This window comes from Thalassophryne amazonica, chromosome 21, assembly GCF_902500255.1.
Source record: "Thalassophryne amazonica chromosome 21, fThaAma1.1, whole genome shotgun sequence".
NCBI lineage: Eukaryota > Metazoa > Chordata > Actinopteri > Batrachoidiformes > Batrachoididae > Thalassophryne > Thalassophryne amazonica.
This window is the reverse complement of record NC_047123.1, coordinates 36,779,102-36,796,660: the sequence shown is the minus strand read 5'-3', so window position 1 is coordinate 36,796,660 and position 17,559 is coordinate 36,779,102. Positions and strand designations below refer to the sequence as shown.

Here is a 17,559-nt window from a genome sequence, read left to right as displayed (position 1 = left end):
TAGTTTGATCCTTTCATCCTTATTTTTTCACCCTCCCTCACCTCCTTTTTCCTGATAGTCACTCTTTCTATCATTCCGGCCAAACACTGGCCCCATGAGGTACGGACCCTCCTTCCTCCGAGGATTACCGCTCCTAATCTCTGTTGCTGGTAAATCTCGAGGTGAGCCCTGACCTCCCCCTGACCCCAGCGAGACAGTCAAAACAACAGCTTGGGGGGTCACCGGGGGGCCACGGCAGTAAGAGGGACCATATCTTTGGATGGAAACGCAAGAAAACCTAAAACGTAAAATGTGAAACGTAAAACGTAAAACCTAAAACGTGGCGAGGAAGTGAGGCGGTAATATGACTTATCTTACACCTGGAGATATGTGCAGTTTTGTCGCACTTTAATAGCAACACAAACTACACACAAAAGAACTCCAGACCCAAAGAATAATCTGAAGGATTTACAGGGTCTGAACTGCTTGGGGGACCGCCGAGCCCAGCGCCCGCCTCTCAGGTGCTGAACCGCGGATTACTGCTAATCAGGAGCTATGAGACCCGCTAAGAATGAGGCGGTCACAGAAGGACTGTTTTTGTTCGGTCCAGGATGATGATGATGATGATGATGATGATGAGCTCGGTGGTTTCTGCCCAAAACGCTGTCAAGTGATGGTTCCTGTAGTCGCCTCCTCGCTGTCAAACCTGCTACTGAATTAGAATCCGTATATGCTGTCGGAATGTCTCGTGCTAATTCAGAAGAGCCATTCCCAGCATTTTGTGAAGGACTGCACCACAGAACCTGCTCAACCTAACCCTAACCCTAACCTGAGTAATGTGCTGGCTTCTGCAGGCTGCAGCTACTTAATAACTGCAAAATAACTTCATTTCTCAGCAAATCTCCAACTGCATTTAAAGGTGTAATTCATTTCAATTATGTTTCAGCTATTTAAGTCATAAAAAGGCAATAATATAATTCTGTACTACTCAAATATCAGCCAGCGTGAACAAAATTCATCTGCTCTGGAAGCGTTTTAGGATTTTGACCCATGGGGGCTAAAATACAGCGACTGGGCGCCATCATACCCTCTCTGTAGGGGGAGGGGGATGTCACAATTTAAAAGACTGCTGTGCATCCTCATTATACAGATGAAGAAATGTGAATATATATAATTACAAAACAGAACCACAGGTGACTGTTAGGAAGAACTCTGGACAAATATCACACAAAGGTTTTGCTGGATATCTGCTGGACAGGTGAGATCACACTCACACAGGTCAACAGAACAATTAAAATGCTTTTACCAAAACAAGTCAGTAGTATTGTAGCTTTCTTAAAAGTATTTTTCCTTCACTGTTGATCAGAAACTCAGAGTTCCCAGTTTTCTATCTTCTAAGCTTTGCTCATGCGTGATCTCATTCGTGTTGTCTGCAAGATGTGGAGGAGTGAACTCAATATATTTGCTATGGTATCCCAAGAAATATGTCAAAATATATTTTTACAGTATTGTCTTTGACTCCACATCACCAGAAACCAGACATGGGGACACCTGTAGTTTGCAGTCAACACCAGTGTGGTTTAAAGGCACGAGTCATGAAACGGTTCTTACCCTCTGAGCGATTTCCCGCTCCACTATGCTGTCCTCTAAGGAGAACATCTCTGACACGGGCCTCTCTTTGACGGGTTCCTTCCTCACCCGCTCCTTCACACTGGACAGGTCCGGCTCTGAAATGGAGGGGCTTAAAACCACACCGTTCACCCCACCCTGATCTCCTCGAGTCAACGTCCCACCTGCACCAGCACCTCCATTCCCAGTCCCACTCTGATCCTGCTCAAGTTGTGGCACTCTGTGCTGGGCTTGGTTTGGGTCCAGTGGTCCCGAGTTGCTTTGTGGTGCTTGGTTGTGGGCGTGGTGCTGGGTGTGGTTGTGATTGTGGGCGTGAGTATGTATCGGAGCACTGCCAGATGGTCTCGGGGGTCCGGGGTACTCTGGAGGAGGTTTATTGGGCAGCTTGGCCAAAGCGGCCTGAAGCTGAGCGCTGATGTCCTCATTGAGACCCGGAATTTGGACGTCCAGCTCAGGCCTCTCCTCTTCCTCCTCCTCCTCCTCACTCTCACTGCTGTGGATCAGCATGGTAGCATTGGAGAGAGTCTTTTGATGCTGGTAGGCCACAGGAGCAGGTGGTGCCACAGAAGCCTCGGCTGCTTTCTGAGCAGTCATGTGCATCGACAAGTCCTTGGGCTGCTGAGGTGGAGGCTGCGGCTGAGGGGTTTGGGGCTGTGGCTTCACCTGCTCTCTCAGAGTGTTCCTCCGATGAAGAGGAGCATTGATGCCCTTCATCATCACGCCTTCCATCCCTGCTCCTCCCCCTGCTCCTCCTCGCATGCTGCTGATCACCTCCATGCTGTGTCTCTTACCCAGAGTGGAGCGGTGCTTAGCAGCTGCCGTTAATGGTTCGCTAACTTCCTGCAGCGACTGGTGCACCACGGCCGAGCTGTCCGGCTGGAAGGTCTTGACTGACAGCTGCACCATGCGGGTGACGAGCTCCGGGCTGCTGCCCCCGATGCAGCGCAGCCGGTGGCTCGCTAGATCCGGCGTGCTGGTGGCTGGGCGGAAGGAGCCGGAAGGGTAAGGCGGAGGGGGTCGCAACATGTGGTTTCTCAGCATGTTTGCAGTGGTTGCATAACTCCCCGTGTTCACCCCCTGCTGTTTGGTATTTGCCAGCTCAGGCGTGCTGACAGTGTGAGAGATGGAGCTTCCTACAGCTCCCCCACCGTCGCCGCCTCCATTAACGCAGGATGACTGACATGTGGTCTGACCGCTGACAGGACCTCCCTGGTGGGGGCCGAGAGACACCGGCTTACTGTAAGTGATCTGCAGAAAGCCACAAATAGTCTGATTTTAGAAAAGCACATGATGCTCAATAACCAAACATTTCTAATTCAATTACTGGGATGTTAAACTGGCGGCTTGAGGGCAGATAGAGATCACACGCTCACAGTTTACCAGACGGCACATTAGCTACAAGCAACACAGGCAAAGTGATGACTTGCCATTCTAGGCAGGGCCAAAATAGACCAGAAAGACATGACACAGAGTGCCAATGAGAGTAAAAAGGCAGCGTCACGCCGCTCAAACAAAATAACCCAAGATGGCGGAAAACACTCTGAAACGTTGCCTCGGACAAATGAGTTTGGAAGCGCTGCCGCGCTAAAGTAACTTGGAATAGTATCTACCTCTACGTGTGGAGCATATGGTCCAGGACTGGGTCCGAGGCCGTGGTACGGGCCTCTCTCCCTCATCTCTGGTTGGCTGTTCACCAGAGACTCAGGCTGCCGGTACGCGTACGCATTACTGATGTTCAGGCTGCGCAGCGATTGGCTGTGGAGCTCGTGGTGAGCAGGAAGTATGCGCCGCTTCTGGCGCATGACGGCGTCGTACTCGGGCGTGGGCCGGTAGGATGGAGCGATGATGGCGCTGTGGCGGTGACTGGGGATGTAGTCCGGCCGCATAAGCTCGCTGCCTGGGATGCTGAGGTTGGAGGAGATGGGCGAAGGCTGGATGAAGGTCTGGGAATGGTTGAGGGAGCTCAGGCTGGGGCTGCTGTATATGCTGCCGTTCGGCACCGTACCATTACGGAAGCCATAGTCCACCGGGCAGCGGTCCAGACTGGTCTCGGACTTGTAATAGGGGTCGTCGTGAAAGATGCTATCTGTGGAGGAGAGAATGAGACAATAACTCTGCAAAATTCCCATCACAGTCACGCGGGAATACCAACATTACTCCTATTCATTCCCAAAGAATAGAAGCCTCTGATATGAAACTATGTCAAACCCACAAGATTCCTGATCTCGGTTCACACAGAGAACGCGGACTGAGGTCACCGACGCTCATCCGAACACACCCAGAATGCTTTTCTGTCCTCTCGTTTTTTAATCTCAACACCTTTGGACTGTGAGACAGAGCGTGCGTGTGAATGAGTCAGTCAGAGTGAAACACAAATGAGGTCACTGGACATCACCACAAACACTGCACTCTTAACTGGCTGGGAGTGAACCGAAATACTAATTAGCTGGAAGCCACAGGTTTGGTGGGAAGGATTCATGCAGCACGAAAGAAGATGCTGAAAGGTTTTTACTCTGTGCTGGTTTTCACGTACCTTGAGAGCTCTGCGTGTCCTGATAATGGTCTCCGTACTTGGAATGCATGGACTGGAAGTTACAAGACTGGGGGCGTGGCTAAAGGAAGAGAAGCAAAAAGCTGAATGAGATTTGGTTTAAAGGTGCATCTTGAAAAATTACAATGTCATGAAAACGTTCAACGTATTTTGTGTGAACATTTTTATGCATTATGAGAATGTTGCATGTACTGTATTTTAAGTCACTTTTTTTCCTGACTCATCTGGGAGGTCCTGTGACTTATACTCTGGGGTGACTTATATGTCAAAACCATTTGGTGTAACAATAGTTTTTTTTCTTTCTTAAATTCTTGTGTTTAAAAATAAATGCTTGTTATACTCCAGTGAAAAAACTATTTTTATGGGATTTTTTTTTTTTTTTTTTAGGTTTTCCCCAATTATAGACTACAGCTTTGACACAAGCCCTCAATATATTAGAATATTTTCATGAGCTCATAAAAAATAATAATACAGAAATGTTAAACTTCTGCAAAATATGTTCACTTATAGATTATGGATTACTGCATCATGGAAGTGATCAGCCTGAGGCACTGATGTACCCTTGTTACAAAGTGTTAAACTGATTTTTTAAGCATGCTGTACAGCTCACTGGCCAAGATGTGTCGATCAGTTTGCTCATATTTTCATTCTTTCCGATACGTCTCCTTATATCATAGCACTGATCGCTCCTCCTGTCCGTCAATAATCTACCACTTTTACTGATTTTCCATGTTGAATAAGTGCAGCTGCCTGCTGTGTGTTCTGGGGCCGTGCAGTTTTATCAGCCACAGTTGTGGTTCTTCAGTCAGTCTTCTGAGCGCTGCAGCCGACTGACTGAGCAGCTATTGTGCCACATTTAGCCGAGCCATTGTCTGGCCAGCAGGGAGGGAGACGCACAAATCACTGCCTTCATTGTCGCACCGGAAATGAGACCAAGCAACACCCTTGCAAACTTTCCAAGACACCCACAACGCCACATTAAGACTGCGCAGTGCAATTAGGAGCCGCCTGGAGTGGAGGACCAGGGTGAAAACGTTTGTGTTCCCCCACCCACGTTCTCCCTCCAGATTCCACTTTCTGCTCGTGTTCATACTGAATGTGGACTTTGGACGGTACCAGAGAGAGCCGGGGGGTCCAGGTGGGTCGCCTCCTGATTGGTGCAGGTGAGTGAGTGGGCCTGCAGGAGATCACACAGAGAAAGAACATGAAGACACAGACTGAGAGCAGCGATAACAGTGTGACAGCCTTCACACTCACTCTGCACAGATCTTGTTCTGTTTGTAGAACTTGTGTCTGGCCGTGAAAAGGCGAGCGATGTACTTTGCCATTTCCATGTCCTCCTGAGTACAGAAACACGGAAAAGCTAAATATTTCTCAGAATAAAAATGAACACAGGTCATGCAGCAGAACTGGGTTTGTGTGTGCACACAGGAACGTGCAGCGACATCTTCACTCTAAAAAAACAAAACAAAAACAAAGCATGTGCGTGGAGCACGGAGGCCGGCAGCAGACACAACACTCACCATGTGAAAGGCGATGGTGTCGTCTTTACTCGTTATCTCCACCGTGATGGCCGACTTATTGTGTGCGATGGTACCGATGTCCTTCCATCTGTCACACACACACACACACACACACACACACACACACACACACACACACACACACACACACACACACACACACACACACACACACACACACACACACACACACACACCATGTAATTATATCATCAATATGTTTCCTTCATATATCAATTCTGCTAATAATCTGATATAAACAATAACTTAAAAATGTCTTATTTCAGAATTTAACTTTCCTTTTTTAATTTCTTGGTAGCATCATGTTGTTATATAGACCAGGTCGCACCTTTTCAGAAGGTTTCATGAAAATCAGATGCATTAACACCACCCCCACCATTAAAAAAAATCCTGGCCCTGCCACTATTTAAAGATGCACCTTTGAGTTTAAATCTGTTGGACCAAACCTTCTTACTGAAGCTGAAAATCGATTCATCATTTTGTGAATAATCCTGCAAAAATTCATTAACTTTAATAAATACATATAAAACAAACAAACAAATAAATAAATAAAAAGAAGGCATCTCGAGGACTGCAGTGCCTCGCTGCTGCCAGCTGATTTTTTTTGTTAGAAATAGAAACAGAAAACCATGTGTCAGTGTCTCTTCTGGTTCTCGGTCATGAACGTATTTTAGATGATGTCCTCAGACCTAAAACCTCAACATGACGTGTGATGTGGTGCCAAGTTTGAGTGAAACTGCACTTTGCATTTTGAAGCCGTCACCTCACACGAAGGAAAAATAAAGAAAGGTTGTAGTAAAGGTCAAAGGTCATGCTGACTATGACAGGAGAGACAGACGTTGGGGGAGGGGACTTGCCGGTGAAGCATGATGGACCTCCCATTCCTGTGTTTAACAAACACTCCGATGAAGGACACACCAATAAAAATGTCGTTTGTGTAGTTATCCTGTGAAAGAAGTAGAAATTAAAAAAAAAGGTCAAATTGAAGTCTGACTGCAAGAGGAGCAAAGGAAGGGGAGGAGCTTAATGTGTCTGACCTTAGCAGGAAAACTCTCGTGGCCAAATCCGTCCAGTTTCTCGACGTCTCTGATGTACAGCAGCTCTGCTTCGGCGGTCGGCATTCGGCTGGAAACACACACACACACAAACACAGTAAGTACTTGAATGTGTTGGTTTGCTCTGACACACTCCGACATGTGGATGAAGCCTAAATTACCAGTGGCTCTTGTGCTCCTCGGCCACTTTCTGAGTCCACTCCTCCAGCACCTCGTCTCCGTGAGGCCAGTTCTGGAAAAGAACCCAAAAATGACAACAACAAACCCAACAACTCCTCCTCAGTCTGACCTCTGACCAGAACAAAAGTCTGTTCCTTCAGTTGTTTTATGGATAATTTGACTTTCTGACTCTGACGACTCAACAACACACTTGGTATTTGTTCACAGGGGCGTCTCCAGGGTTTTATAGGGTAAATAAATATCATCCAGAATCCACATCAAAATCCCAATCAACACACACACACACACACACACACACACACACACACACACAAAAACCTCCTACATCTGTGATTCTGCTGTAGAACTTGCTAAAGCCACGCCCACATATACCCTGGTTACTTTCGAGAGGTGGCGATGGATCAGTTGCCTGCCTGCATGGTTGCCATCCAGGACCGGGGGCAGTTCCATGGTGTTGTGGGATCGGTGTACGCGCCGACTTGAGTTCTGCTTACTGACAGGCTGAGCAGCTACGGCGGAACCCAATGGGACTACATGGTGATTATACATGTACTGCAGTACTACTACTTTATGAGAGGTTTTTTTTGGGGGGGGAGGAACTGTTGATCATCTTGTGGAACTTGTCACCATTTTGAATCACGGCAAAAATCCTACGAGATCAGAAAGTCAAAACTGACAATATAGATAATTACCACATGGTGCCCCTGGTTTAGTAGTACTACTACTAATGCAATACACTATTCATAGTACTGGGTGCTGTTGTAGCACCACTGTGTGGAAATGTCTTGTACCTGCAGCAACGTCCTTTAAACCCACCTGGGTCAAAAATCTAAATAATTTCCAGAATATGGGGAATTTTGATTCTGTTCGTGATGTAAGATTGTGAGGTCTTGATTTGAATAAAAAGGAACACAATTATAAAAATGTCAAAGAAAATCATTTCATGACTTAAACGCTAAAAATCAAAATCAAGACAGACTGCACTTTTAAAGTGTTATAGTCATTTACTGGAAGTTTCCTTTAATAAATCTAGGAGCGCTGTCCTCTACCTACCAGTACTCCAAAGTTTTCTGCTTTCATGCAGGAATTTTTTTTCTCCAGCTATTTGGAAGAACATCCTGAGTGATAAAGGGTCGGTGTGTGGAAGTCTGCCTCACCAAAGACGTCTTAAGACACAGACACCGGAAAGTTAAGATGCAGTCAGTTGCAGCAAACCCACTAAGTCAACGTTTAAACCCAGACTTTAGCGAGGCAGAAGCCAATGATTTTCCAGAACGCTCAGCGTACCAAAGGGGTTTGGCGCTGGAATAATAGCGGGGTAGCACATCCACCCGCCAACCTTCCTGGAGCCGCTTATGTTTACTAGATCTTTATCTCAGCGCAACCCTATCTCTGTCTGCCTGTCAATCAGGTATGTTGTGGGAGGAGCCAGACAGGTGACACAAGAATGTGTGCCTTCAGGCAACACACAAACTCACACACACACACACCATCGCTTTCACAGTGACGGTTTGAGGACTCACCACGGGGAAGAGTACGTACTCCCGAAGGAAGTCATGAGACATGAACTGGGTGAAGTCTCCAAAATCAGCTGGAGGGGGGGAAAAAAAAAACATCCCACGCATTTATTATGTTTCAGTTACAGAATAAAAGACAAATACGGCACATTATTTAAGTGCACACACGCACAGCGCTCTTATTATATTATATAATATTATAAGATTATATTCCCACTCGCCGACCATCACTGTGACACACTGTCGGGTTGCTGTCGTGGAGCCTCATCCTTGGAGTTCATGATAAGCTAACTGTGTGTTTACGTGGCCTCCGAGATGCAGACGGCAGCCAGGAGCGAGACCGCAGAGATGTGTATTCATGTCTGTAACAACTGATACCGCAGGAACTCAAGTGGACTGGCCTCTTCGCTGGTATGCAGCCATATTAGGCAGTGAAGTCAAGATGACCCGAGAAAGTGTGAGTTTTCTCTCCCCCTCCCTCCCTCGGGTAGATATTTGTTCGTGTGTGTGTGTGTGTTTACCTTGTACTGCCAGGCCAGCGAGTCGGATCCCCTGTTCCACTGTGCAATGGAGACGTCCGTCCAACACTTCCTTTTTCATCTGCAGGTAATACTGATACCTAGGAAGGAAGGAAGGAAGGAAGTGCACAATGTCTCCTTTCAGTAATGTGCAGGCTGCAGTTCAGGGCTCAGTCACAGAACGATCTGGATTAAACAGTCACTAGAGCTGAAACCATTATTCAAATAGTCAAACAGAAAAAAAAACATCACGTACAGTTTTGGGTTCTGATTAATTGTTCATGTGATTTCACGATTTCACAGGAAAAACTGTAAATTTTATCTTTTCCCACATAAAATGTGACACTCCCACAGATAATCATCCCGGGGGGTCACCGTCTATAACCGCGACAAACCGTTGAGTAAAGATCACGGTTGCCCATGAATGTGATCTTGTGAAAACACTGGAGTTGGACAACAACACACGTGCACAAATAACCTGAACACGCATGTACAGTAACCTCAACACAACCTTGGTACTTCCGGAAAAACTGCCGTGATCTCACTGCGTTTACCACAACGTTAAGGCCTATGTGGAAATGCAAGGGGTTTACCAACATATGTCAAAAGACAACCAAGACATTTCAACCCCTTTGTCAATCCTGATTAACACAACTGAACATCCCGGATCATCAGGGAAACCCGACCGGATACTAAGGTTTTCCGTAGATGCATATCCATGAAAGTGAGAACTGGGATTTACTGTCTCAGGTTTGAGTTATTTTTACACTGAACATTTTAGGGATTTTAACTGATGAGTCTACTTTTAAAACATTTTATATTCTAAATTAGTCATCAAATCACCAAAGGTCAAAGTCCAAACTGAATCAGAACCAAGAATTTGAGGCTCGAGCTCAATTAATGGTCAAAAAAAGCAGTTCTTTTTCATTTTTAATTGGCCAATATATTGGATGTCTTTCATTGTTCGGGTATCACAGTGGATAGAAGTATTCCTCAAAGTCAACCCTTGAAAAAAATAAAAAAAAAATTCACCACAATAATGATTTTTTAAAATAGTCTGTAGAGGATCTTATTTTGGGTTTTGTTGCAGAAATGTAGGTCATTTCAACACAAGTTATGGCTTCAAAAAATGTCGCTAAAACGTCAAGGGCAAACCTCAAATATGTGTTTTCATATCAGATACCAAAAGAACAAGAAGCTTTTGGGTCTGTGTCAACAAACTGGGGTTCTTTTTTTAAGTTGGAGGACAGTTACATCAATCAACAGATTAATAATGGAAATATTTGAAACAAAAGTAGCTTGTGTTGCACAAATGTCAAACCCTCCCCACACACACACACACGCACGTCTTTCTACCAGCTAACCTGTAATGACGCTTGAGTGTGCGGCACCAAAAACGGAATCACCGGCTCCCAAAAACACTCAAACTATCTGCGACTTTGATTGAACAAAGTCTCAGAATCGGTGGATGCAGGTTTTAGGTATTTATCCAAAGAAAATTACAGGAAAAGTGTTTTGTGTCACATCGGCAACTGAACCATTCCACAAGTGCAGAAACGCCAGAGAGACGAGGCGCGAGAAAATGTGTGCGTCAGTAGGTCACGTCAGCAGGAGCAGAGATGCCAGAGAACCTACTACAGGAATGAGTGAATCACCTCCATTTGAAATAACACTGACTCACTTCTGACATCAGAGAAATGCCAAAGGTAATCCAGCACGGCGCTCCTGGAAGTGTGCAGACACACAGCGCCAAACGAGAAGCTGCGGCGAATATGAAATGTGACAACGCAAAACAAACACACACATTCACTCGGTGCATTTTAATATATGGCTTCAAAATTATTTCTATACAGTACGAACATGTGGATAAAATCTGATTACAAGAGGTTTGCGTTTCATTTTTATCCAGCAGGAGGCAGAAAAGATCAGTTAAGTAATTGTGATGATATTGTGTGTTGGAGAGATGCCTCAGTCCCCCTGAGACATGATGACAGTCATGATGACAGTGTTTGGAACTAAAAGTCAACAAGGTGCACAAAGTGCAGCAATCACACACTCCAACTTTCAGTCTGCAAGTTCTGCAGTACCTCCAATAATGACTCCAACGCTCTGCAGTACCTCCAATAATGACTCCAACGCTCTGCAGTACCTCCAGTGACTACTACAATGCTCTGCAGTACCTCCAGTGACTACTACAATGCTCTGCAGTACCTCCGATAACTACTACTATGCTCTGCAGTACCTCCAGTGACTATTACAACGCTCTACAGTACCTCTAATAACTGCTACAATGCTTTGCAGTACCTCCAGTGACTACTACAATGCTCTGCAGTACCTCCGATAACTACTACTATGCTCTGCAGTACCTCCAGTGACTATTACAACGCTCTACAGTACCTCTAATAACTGCTACAATGCTTTGCAGTACCTCCAGTGACTACTACAATGCTCTGCAGTACCTCCGATAACTACTACTATGCTCTGCAGTACCTCCAGTGACTATTACAACGCTCTACAGTACCTCTAATAACTACTACTATGCTCTGCAGTACCTCCAGTGACTATTACAACGCTCTACAGTACCTCTAATAACTGCTACAATGCTCTGCAGTACCTCCAGTGACTACTACTATGCTCTGCAGTACCTCCAGTGACTATTACAACGCTCTACAGTACCTCTAATAACTGCTACAATGCTTTGCAGTACCTGCAATAATGACTCCAATGTTCTGCAGTACCTCCAGTGACTACTACAACGCTCTGCAGTACCTCCAGTGACTACTACAACGCTCTGCAGTACCTCCAGTGACTACTACAACGCTCTGCAGTACCTCCAGTGACTACTACAACGCTCTGCAGTACCTCCAGTGACTACTACAACGCTCTGCAGTACCTCCAGTGACTACTACAACACTCTGCAGTACCTCCAGTGACTACTACAACACTCTGCAGTACCTCCAGTGACTACTACAACACTCTGCAGTACCTCCAATAATGGCTCCAACGCTCTGCAGTACCTCCAGTGACTACTACAACACTCTGCAGTACCTCCAGTGACTACTACAACACTCTGCAGTACCTCCAGTGACTACTACAACACTCTGCAGTACCTCCAGTGACTACTACAACACTCTGCAGTACCTCCAGTGACTACTACAACGCTCTACAGTACCTCCAGTGACTACTACAACGCTCTGCAGTACCTCCAGTGACTACTACAACGCTCTGCAGTACCTCCAGTGACTACTACAACACCCTGCAGTACCTCCAATAATGGCTCCAACACTCTGCAGTACCTCCAGTGACTACTACAACACTCTACAGTACCTCCAGTGACTACTACAACACTCTGCAGTACCTCCAGTGACTACAACACTCTACAGTACCTCCAGTGACTACTACAACGCTCTGCAGTACCTCCAGTGACTACTACAACACTCTACAGTACCTCCAGTGACTACTACAACACTCTGCAGTACCTCCAGTGACTACTACAACACTCTACAGTACCTCCAGTGACTACTACAACGTTCTACAGTACCTCCAGTGACTACTACAACGCTCTACAGTACCTCCAATAATGGCTCCAACACTCTGCAGTACCTCCAGTGACTACTACAACACTCTACAGTACCTCCAGTGACTACTACAACACTCTGCAGTACCTCCAGTGACTACAACGCTCTACAGTACCTCCAGTGACTACTACAACGCTCTGCAGTACCTCCAATGACTACTACAACGCTCTGCAGTACCTCCAGTGACTACTACAATGCTCTGCAGTACCTCCAGTGACTACTACAATGCTCTGCAGTAACTACACACACTGTGTTCTGATTTTGCAGGTTTTCATATCATTTTGAGAAACAGTTTTAATCAACCAAGATTCGAAGCAATTTGCATTTTCACATTGTCAATGAATTATAACACAAACATTTAAAGAATTATTATTTTTTTAATATGTGGCTTTAAAAGTCTTCCTTAACAGAGTTTCTGTGTTACTAAAAGCAGGCATTGTGCCGCGTTATAAGAGTGATTTAAATCTGAGGCATGCTGGGAGTTGGTGAGCTGTGGTTTTGCTAAGTGTAAGCCGCTGCGATGACGCTGCTGATCCTTCACAGAATGCGGTCAAGGGGCTGAAATGTGCTGCGCCCCTCGAGCTGCGCAGCTCCTTTGTCCACTTTTAGCTGTGGTCCAGCTGCACACTTCTGAACAACACAGCGGCCACACAGGATGAGAGGAAGGACAAGCGAGGTGAACGGTCTCAGCTGGGTAAAACGTGTGCACCGTTTCCTGTTTGTTGCCATAGTGACCAGACTTTCCAATCAGAGAGGTGAGACACCTTTTCTGATAGGTCACAAACACACGGAAGCGTTATGGCAGGACGTGAAGCATCGACGTGCTTCCACATTCACTCCTTCACTCATCAAATCATTCAGCTGCATGTTTTCACATTCTCTCCGTCTTTTTTGAGCTCCGCTCTGGGACCTATAATCTGACCCCACCCTCCTCCATCACCCTGTCATTACACCAGTTGGCTAAGCTGCCATTCTTTTCCCGCGGCAACCCTCTAATTAGCCAACCCCAACCATGGCGGCTGCACAGGGGGAGGAGTCTGATGCGGTCTGGAAGGAGGAGCATTGCGGGAGACAAAACCGTCAAATGATTGTGCACTTTGTTTGTGCTAAGCGTCCATGTTTTCCCAGCATTGTCCATATGGGGTCCAACGCCGGCTGTTAGTGGTTGGTTCTCATCCCGGGATTTAACGGGATCACACGTCTGTGTTTGTACACAGTTACAACTGTAAATACTTCATCTGTCAACGCAGACTAATGCTGAACTCACACACAGACTGTGAGCGCTCAGCGCAGACCGCCGCCGCTAATATCAGCCAGACTGCATCGAACGAGGACGATAGCTGCAGGAATCAAACTGCTGTGTGCCGTGCTCCGTGTTTAAGGTGCCAAAAATAAGGGATGATGTCTGGCTGCACTTGTTCATGCACAGGTGTGTTTATCCCGCTGTTATTTAAATGTTCTGGAGATAATTTCAGGTGTTGCACATCCTTTAGAGTTTGACTTAATCAAGAATTAAGAAATGCAAAGAGTAAGACAGTTTGCCAAACATGTGTGGAGCAGGCTTTAAAAAAAAAACTGACAATGAGTAACAAGCAAGTGAGGGAAGCCACCAAAACACACGACACCTCTGAAGGAGGTACAAGCTTCAGCAGCTGTGAGTGGAGTGACTATACAGTCACCGTTTCATGGTGGAGTGAATCAATTCAATTCAATTTATTATATTTTTATAGCGCCAAGTCACAACAAAGCTGCCTCAAGGCGCTTCACACGAGTAAGAGCAAACCTTACCAGGAAAATACTTCAATAATACACATTTGTATTTGTGTTGAGGTGCTGCTGCCACACCTACAAAGCCCAAAAAAACATATGGGTATAGTTGCACACATCTGACATGTATGTCACAATGACATCACCATAGTTCGCGCGCACACGCACATGCACACACACACACACACACACACACACACACACACACACACACACACACACACACACAGTTGACGGTTCCTTTTCTCTCTGTTACTTTTGACGTTCGGGACGGCACAATGAATCCTTTATACGCCTATGCATATTCAAGACTCACTGCCAGATGTCTAAATGGCCGGGACAACAAGTCCGAGAGCACATGTGCATGAATGTGTGCGCATATGCCCGTGTCGCAGCGGTAAGACCCGACCGCCCCCCTCCAGAAGAATTGTGTGGGAGGCTGCGGGATCTCGCTTTCAAATATGTCGAATCAGCAAGGAGCAGAAGAGAGCAGCTCCAGCTGTGCGCGTTAGTGATAAGCAGCCGAACAAAGCCGGGATTTCAAGGCTGCTGCTGTTAGCCTTCGGGGGGCTTCAGAGGCCAGCTGGGCCCGATCTGGTCAACAGCCCTCTGTGTGGTTTCTTTACGGCCCCTCCTTCATATCAGCACCACACAACCCAACTTACCAGTAACTGTCCATGAAACTGTTATAATGTACTAAAGCAACGAGCACACAGGCGCGATCCACAGAGGTGCTAGGAGATGACTTTGTAGTGATGCAAGTAGACTGAGGAAAATAGGATCCAAAATCTGTAGGATTAGCATGTTAATATATGTATTTGAACCAAAATGTGGCTAAATACACCATCTTCTTAGGCTACGGCTACGACAAGCGAGGTTGGATATTAACGCTTGTTCAACTTTCCGTGAAAAGTAGAAAAGCTGCTGGGATGGAGGGGGTACTTTATTACATTGTCTAACTCTGTCAAGTGCAAATTTGTATTTTCTCCACACTGCTAACAAAGAGCTTCCTAAAAGAGGCCCTAAAAATGACGCTATTGTACTTCTTATATTTACGTCTCACGCTAACTACTGCTATTTTTCAGCTTTGTCTGGGAATCTTCAGGGGGCTTCACCAACATACCAAAGCAAAAAACAAAGCTGCATACTGTGCAAAACTGATGGAGTGTGAACCTACAGCACATCTCAGAGGATGATATTTGGCCTCAATATTTCACATTAACGAACATTATGCAACAATAAACACGGCTTAGTGATGACAAGGTGAAGCCTTGTGAAACTGATGTGCCTCAGGGGAGGTGATGGTCTAGTGGTTAAGTGTTGGGCTTGAGACCAGAGGATCCTCGGTTCAAATCCCAGCCTGACCGGAAAATCACTAACGGCCCTTGGGCAAAGTCTTTAGTCCCCTAGTTGCTCCCAGTGTGTAGTGAGCGCCTTGTATGGCAGCAGCCTGACATCAGGGTGAATGTGAGGCATTATTTTTTTAAAGCGCTTTGAGAGTCTGATGCTGTCCATTTACCTCTCAGCCAACTGCTTCACCAAAAGCTTCATTACTTGAAGCTTTTTCAGCTCACTGGACATTGGAGACTGTTGATATCTACTCGTAAGCAATATTATCATCATTACTGATAAAATATATAAGAAGATATAGCGATACACAGCAGTTGTAGACCAGTAAGATTTTGTTCATATTTCATGATAATTTGATTATTTTAATTAAAGATCAATCAATCAATTTTTTTTTTTATATAGTGCCAACTCACAACAAACAGTTGCCCCAAGGCGCTTTATATTGTAAGGCAAGGCCATACAATAGTTATGTAAAACCCCAACGGTCAAAACGACCCACTGTGAGCAAGCACTTGGCTACAGTGGGAAGGAAAAACTCCCTTTTAACAGGAAGAAACCTCCAGCAGAACCAGGCTCAGGGAGGGGCAGTCTTCTGCTGGGACTGGTTGGGGCTGAGGGAGAGAACCAGGAAAAAGACATGCTGTGGAGGGGAGCAGAGATCGATCACTAATGATTAAAAGCAGAGTGGTGCATACAGAGCAAAAAGAGAAAGAAACAGTGCATCATGGGAACCCCCCAGCAGTCTACGTCTATAGCAGCATAACTAAGGGATGGTTCAGGGTCACCTGATCCAGCCCTAACTATAAGCTTTAGCAAAAAGGAAAGTTTTAAGCCTAATCTTAAAAGTAGAGAGGGTGTCTGTCTCCCTGATCTGAATTGGGAGCTGGTTCCACAGGAGAGGAGCCTGAAAGCTGAAGGCTCTGCCTCCCATTCTACTCTTACAAACCCTAGGAACTACAAGTAAGCCTGCAGTCTGAGAGCGAAGTGCTCTATTGGGGTGATATGGTACTACGAGGTCCCTAAGATAAGATGGGACCTGATTATTCAAAACCTTATAAGTAAGAAGAAGAATTTTAAATTCTATTCTAGAATTAACAGGAAGCCAATGAAGAGAGGCCAATATGGGTGAGATATGCTCTCTCCTTCTAGTCCCTGTTAGCACTCTAGCTGCAGCATTTTGAATTAACTGAAGGCTTTTTAGGGAACTTTTAGGACAACCTGATAATAATGAATTACAATAGTCCAGCCTAGAGGAAATAAATGCATGAATTAGTTTTTCAGCATCACTCTGAGACAAGACCTTTCTAATTTTAGAGATATTGCATAAATGCAAAAAAGCAGTCCTACATATTTGTTTAATATGCGCTTTGAATGACATATCCTGATCAAAAATGACTCCAAGATTTCTCACAGTGTTACTAGAGGTCAGGGTAATGCCATCCAGAGTAAGGATCTGGTTAGACACCATGTTTCTAAGATTTGTGGGGCCAAGTACAATAACTTCAGTTTTATCTGAGTTTAAAAGCAGGAAATTAGAGGTCATCCATGTCTTTATGTCTGTAAGACAATCCTGCAGTTTAGCTAATTGGTGTGTGTCCTCTGGCTTCATGGATAGATAAAGCTGGGTATCATCTGCGTAACAATGAAAATTTAAGCAATACCGTCTAATAATACTGCCTAAGGGAAGCATGTATAAAGTGAATAAAATTGGTCCTAGCACAGAACCTTGTGGAACTCCATAATTAACTTTAGTCTGTGAAGAAGATTCCCCATTTACATGAACAAATTGTAATCTATTAGACAAATATGATTCAAACCACCGCAGCGCAGTGCCTTTAATACCTATGGCATGCTCTAATCTCTGTAATAAAATTTTATGGTCAACAGTATC

General features: G+C 45.4%; 1 protein-coding gene across 1 annotated transcript in view; it reads right to left on the bottom strand.

Moving 5' to 3' along the window:
• The window catches only part of LOC117503175 (tyrosine-protein phosphatase non-receptor type 14-like), a 51,815-nt gene that overhangs the window by 11,919 nt on the left and 22,337 nt on the right, over positions 1-17,559 (bottom strand). The window contains 11 exon segments of the mRNA XM_034162368.1: positions 1,591-2,856; positions 3,219-3,694; positions 4,142-4,220; positions 5,276-5,336; positions 5,417-5,499; positions 5,683-5,770; positions 6,561-6,649; positions 6,741-6,828; positions 6,920-6,990; positions 8,462-8,529; positions 8,977-9,074. Coding sequence (XP_034018259.1) covers positions 1,591-2,856; positions 3,219-3,694; positions 4,142-4,220; positions 5,276-5,336; positions 5,417-5,499; positions 5,683-5,770; positions 6,561-6,649; positions 6,741-6,828; positions 6,920-6,990; positions 8,462-8,529; positions 8,977-9,074 — 2,467 coding nt within the window.